The 5,728-nt window shown below is 49.7% G+C and overlaps 2 protein-coding genes across 2 annotated transcripts; both read left to right on the plus strand.

Moving 5' to 3' along the window:
* Positions 1-2,823: 2,823 nt before the first annotated feature.
* Positions 2,824-3,180, plus strand: LOC136488711 (disease resistance protein PIK6-NP-like). Its single transcript, XM_066485547.1, has one exon. The coding sequence runs from the start codon at positions 2,824-2,826 to the stop codon at positions 3,178-3,180; it is 357 nt and encodes a 118-aa protein (XP_066341644.1).
* Positions 3,181-3,435: 255 nt separating this feature from the next.
* LOC136488712 (disease resistance protein RGA5-like) lies at positions 3,436-4,415 on the plus strand. Its single transcript, XM_066485548.1, has 2 exons — positions 3,436-3,632; positions 4,295-4,415. The coding sequence occupies exons 1-2, from the start codon at positions 3,436-3,438 to the stop codon at positions 4,413-4,415; spliced, it is 318 nt and encodes a 105-aa protein (XP_066341645.1).
* Positions 4,416-5,728: the final 1,313 nt, after the last annotated feature.

Raw genomic sequence — 5,728 nt, forward strand, 5'->3', positions numbered from 1 at the left:
TTAGCGACGTCTATAGAATAGCACAACAAGCAATGAAAATTCAAAAGAACCAAATGCACTCAAACATGGGTTCATTGCGTGGAGCTCGATTTTAGATGAATTTTGGTCCTGGCCTTGTATTTTTCTGAGTTCGTATGAATTAGTTATGAATTTCCGAAGTTTCAATCATTTCTGAAAATGGAAAAAGGCTAAATTAATCCTGGGCTGACACGTGTCACACTGTGACTGGTCCACGTGGCATGCTGACGCCATCATGACGTCAGTATGCCGTCATCATCTCGGTTCCGAGCTGACGGGTGGGGTTCCGCTGACGTCATCTTGACGTCAGCATGACGTCATCAACGTCATCAGTTCCGACAGGTGGGACCAGGGGCTCTTGGGTCGCTGACATGTGGGTCCAGTCAAAGTCAACGGGCGAGTCAATGGTCAACGGAGCATAGTCACTGACAGGGGGCCAGAGCTGCTGACATCAGCAGCTGACGTCACCGTGACATCATCATGACGTCACCTCGGCTGTGTTTGTTACTGACAGGTGGGACCCGCGTGACGTTGTTACGATGTCAGCATGATGTCACCCACTGACAGTGGGTCCAGAGTCTCTGTATCGCTGACATGTGGGTCCGGTCAATCGGTCAACACAGGGCGGGTCCAAACTGGGCCGGTTGGGCCTAGATACGGGCTGGGCTTTGGCCCACCACATGGCATGCTATGGCGCTGCCACGTCGTAGCCAAGGGCCTCCTCTGGGCTTCGGTCCATAGATTGGCCCACACAGCGTGGCTCATGGTGGACTTGTGTTCACGGTCCATTGACCGTAGGCTGGGTCTTCGGTGCACCGAGTCCATCCCTCTTTCCTTTGGCATGGTCTACGTGCACCGGGTGCATGTGAGTGTGGCCGGCGAGGGGAATTCCCCTGCTTCTTCCCCCGGCGTGCTCCCACCGGTGGTGAGCTCACCGGTGAGCTCCCACAGCGGCGCTAGCGTTCAATTGAGGTGGGAAAAGCATCGCCAGGCCTCGGCGAGTACGATGGTGGGGTCAAGGTGGCGGCCAGGGCTTCCTAGGGCTTTGGCCACGGTGGTCGATGGCTCGGTGTGGCGGTGCTCGTCGGCGGGGCATCTAGGGGCAGTTCCAGGGGTCCTGGTGCCCCGTTTTCCTTCAAACGATTAGCGGGGAGGCATGATGTAGCGTCGACGACGACCATAGGGCGCGGTATAGTCCGCACGCGGTGGTGGTGCACGATGGAGCTCCGCCCGAGGTCCGGTGCACGTGGCCAGGGCGCTGCGGCCGGCTAACGGCTTCTTGGTCTACGCAGCTATCCTCCAGGCATCACGGCGGTGCTCTATGGTACTTCCTAGTCCAGCGAGGCGGCCGGATGCGCATGCGGCGGCCGTGCCATGGCGGCGGCGTTCCGAGCGCGGCGAGCGCGTGCACTGCGATGGCGTCCATGGGCTAGGAGAAGGTCTCAGTAATGGAACTCACTAAGTGGTGCTTGGTGGCGTTCGGTGGTGGTGCGGTGGCGAGGCGCTGCCTAGTGGTGGAAGCCACGTCGTTGGGGTAGGCGCTCGGGGCGGCACTCCGAGCTCCAGTGATTGACGTCTCCGAGCTCCCTGCTCGCCTCCCTCTTTCGAATTTCCCTCTCGGCCCTCTTCTCTCGGAGTGGTGCGGGCAGTTGGGCCACCGAACGGCGGCGGTGGGCTGAGGAATCCCTAGGGCGCTCTGGGCGTCGCTTTATAGCCCCAAGGTCCAAGCTTCACCCATGGCGGACGGGGAGGACGGCAGGCGATGCGCCGAACGCATCGGACGGTTCACGGGCGCGGGGTAGTTAGCGTAGGTGTTGCGTGGGTGCGGCGCCAAGGGAACATGGCCAGACGATTTGCGTGACCCTGGGCCCACACCTACCGCTTCGGTCGGGACTCGGTCGGGAGGAGAAGCCGGCGTGGGGAGGAAGAAGGCACTGTTGCCGGGAGTGGCTGACGCGTGGGGTCCGGTTGGCAGCGGCAGCAGGCGGGGCAAAAGGGCGCGCGGGCGTGAGCGGCGCGTTGGGCCGGCTTGCTGGGCCTGGTGCTGCCGCGCGTAGGCTGGGCTGGCTAGCGGGCCGAGCAGGCCGAGCCGGTTACGAGGCTCTTCTTCTTTTCTTTTTCTGTTTTGTTTTTCTTCTTCTTTATTTGAATTCAAATTTGGTTTGGAGTTTGAATTCAAATCTGGTGTACCTTATTCATTGGATTTTTAGATGTGAGGCCCACAACACTCTTTTATATATATTAGGGACTTTATTTAGCTATTTTGTGTAACAAAAATAGTTGTAGTTTTGTTATACAAAAATAGAAATAGTTTTCATTTTAAGCATTTATTCTTTGGTTTGATTAATAATTACTTTGTGGTTTATTACTTTAAAAGAGTGGTAAAGCAAATGGAAATCCAAATCACAATTTGAGTTGATAATGTATGCAACATTTTATTTGTTAGGATTTAAATAAACATAATTAACAAATGACATGCTATGCTCATGAAATTGTCTTGTTGGGTTACAACTAATGCAACACCTAGGGTTGGCTCCTACAGTTGTCACTCAACATTACATGGGGTTAAAAACAAAAAATTTGTAGTTGTGATATTTGGTGTGTAGATTTTTTGGTTGTTACTCTATCCGTGTTGAGCAGTAAACAATTGACAAGTTGTCTCTTTGGACATAATCATGACTAAGATTGGAACATTCTCTGACAAGGGCACAAAGACGATGTGGGGACACCTTGACTTGACTGAGAGTGAGGCACGGCCAACCCGCGCTGCTTGCATTTCACCACCACACCACCCCACGCCAAGTGATGGCGAACGCCGCCACGAGCGTGTTGGGCTCCGTCATCGGCAAGCTGGCCGCCATGCTCACCAAGAAGTACAAGCTCGCCAAAAAAGTCGAGAGCGAGATCTGCTTCCTGCGAGACGAGTTGAGCACCATGGATGCCGTTCTGCGGATGCTCGCCGAGAAGGACGACGACCAGATCGATCCACGCGCCAAGGACTGGAGGAGCAAGGTACGTGAGCTGTCCTACGACATCGAGGATTGCATCGACCGTTTCATGCTCAATCACAGCCATAGAGGCTCCAAGGCCAGCTATGTGCGCAAGAAAATGCAAAAGCTGAAGAGGTTGTTCAAAGACGAAGAAATAGCAGAGGAGATCTGAGAACTCAAGAGCCTTGTGAGCGAGCAGAGCGAGCGGGGCAAACGCTACTACGACATCAATGAGTGTCTCCTTGCCTCGTCATCTCAACCAGTGCTCTTGGATCCTCGAGTACCTGCACTCTTTCAGGAGACCAGGGATCTTGTTGGAATCGATGCGCCTCGTGAGGAGATCATCAGCTTATTGAGATGTGAAGACAAGGAGCACAAGGTGGTGTCCATCTATGGGATAGGTGGACAGGGGAAGACCACTCTCGCCATGGAGGTGTACCACAAAATCACTGAAGCTGCTTTTGATAGCCGGGCTTTTGTGTCTGTATCACAAACTCCAGATATGAAGAAACTTCTTAGAGATATATTGTCTCAAATAAGCAAGAGCCATTTTGACCAGTCACAGATGTTAGAGACAGTTGAGCAGCTCATCCGCACAGTGAAAGAATGCTTAAAGGACAAGAGGTAATCAATATTATTTCTTTTTCTAATAGTTAACCAGTTCATCTAGCTAGAATAATGTCGTGCAATATTTGTTCATCACATGAGCTCACCTATTTATTAGGCCATTTATGAAATTTTCTGGGAATTTTAAAAAATGATTCATTTTTTTCCTGGCCTAATGAACTTGACAGCATTAAACTACCTCAGATACTTCAATGGTTCAGCATATCTATCAAATGTCATCATTAAAGATGTTACAACAATGAACAAACTCAAGTCAACTGTGCATCATTTTGGTAAAAATTTTACTTTACACCATCTAATCCATATTCAGTAAAATTACTTCTTGGAAAATATGACCATAATTCTAAATATCCATAAAAATCTCATTTTGGAACTCAGTTTTTTAACTGAATGTGTCATGTCTTTTGAGTGGGTCTCTAGGTGTTCTAATGCGGCACTAACTATTTTGGAAGTTGTAACATATTTATTAAATATTAGGAGTTTACAGTCTGTATTTCTCATGTATAATACAGACATACAGTAATACTTACTGATAGAAAAGTGTGCCACGATGATCCATCTTCTCGTTACATTTCTCCGATTTCTTTAATTTCATCAGAATATGCTCAAATTCATGGTGGCCTTACATAATAACATGATTCCGTAATTAATGCATGCAGGTACTTCATCTTGATTGATGATATCTGGAGTGAATCAGCATGGGACCTTGTACGATCTGCCTTACCTATCAATGACAATGGAAGCACAATTATTACTACAACACAGCAAGAAAAGCAGTAGCCAACAAATGCTGTACTGGTATTGCCGCACAAATGTATGAAGCCAAGCCACTTAGTGATGATGACTCTCAGAGATTATTCTTTACGAGGCTATTTTTCTCCGGTGATGATTGTCACCCAGATTTGAGAAAAGTATCCGATGATATTTTAAAGAAATGTTGCGCCTTACCATTAGCCATAATCAGTATAGCTGGTTTATTAGCCAACATAAGCAAAACAGTGGAAGTCTGGGTCAATGTATTGAGATCTATTGCTGCTGCAGTTGACAAAGATTCTCCCATTGATAAGATGAAAATAATTTTGCTGCTGAGTTACTTTTACCTTCCTCATCATCTAAAGAGTTGTTTGTTATATCTGAGTGTGTTTCCAGAGGATTATTCCATTGATTGCCGCCAGTTGATATTGATGTGGGTTGCCGAAGGACTGATTCTTGGATAGGACAGGAAAAGTATGGAGCAGCTAGGGAGAAGTTACTTGAATGAGCTCATCAATAGAAGCTTGGTCGAGCCAACCAAGATTGGGGTAGATGGCGCAACCGTGAAACAGTGCAGAGTCCATGATGTCATATTGTGGGGGTATTAACCCCTATACCCTTACGGCTAAGCTTGGGCTGGCCCAGATCAGTGGGTTCGGTCCACCAAAAGACGACGCGCGGCCTGGCCAACCTGTTCGGAGTCCCGCGCAAGGAGTCAATACAGATTTGGCGATCAAGCAAGATCTTGGTCGGTTAGAATAGGAATCCTTATCCGGCCACCTATGGCAATTGTAACTGACTAGGATTAGTTTCCAGATCTGTAACTCTGCCCCCCGGACTATATAAGGCGGGCAGGGGACCCCTCTAAAAAACATCTCTCATTGACATACAGCAATACAATCAGACACAGGACGTAGGTATTACGCCTTCTTGGCGGCCGAACCTGGATAAAACCCCGTGTCTGTCTTGCGTCACTGTCTTGTTTGTGGCTTGCGCATCTGTCTACCGATAATCTACTACCTTGGGCATACTCCTAGGTAGACTGCCGACCATATTTCATCGACAGTGACACGCCAGGTAGGGGGTGTGCGTACTGCTCTCCAAGCAAACAAGATGGTCATCATGTCAGGCTCCATGGCTACGCCGAACGGCCTCACGTTCACCGTCGGCCAGATCACCTGGACCACCGGCTCCGACGACTTCATCGCCATGACCACGGAGGAAGCGCGGATTCAATCTGCGTCGACCACTGCTTCACCTGCATCGGCTACGGCTCCGACCACGGTGGATACGGCTCCGACCACGGTGGATACAGCTCCGACCACAATGGATCTGGCTCC

The sequence above is a fragment of the Miscanthus floridulus genome, chromosome 10 (assembly GCF_019320115.1).
Source record: "Miscanthus floridulus cultivar M001 chromosome 10, ASM1932011v1, whole genome shotgun sequence".
Lineage (NCBI taxonomy): Eukaryota > Viridiplantae > Streptophyta > Magnoliopsida > Poales > Poaceae > Miscanthus > Miscanthus floridulus.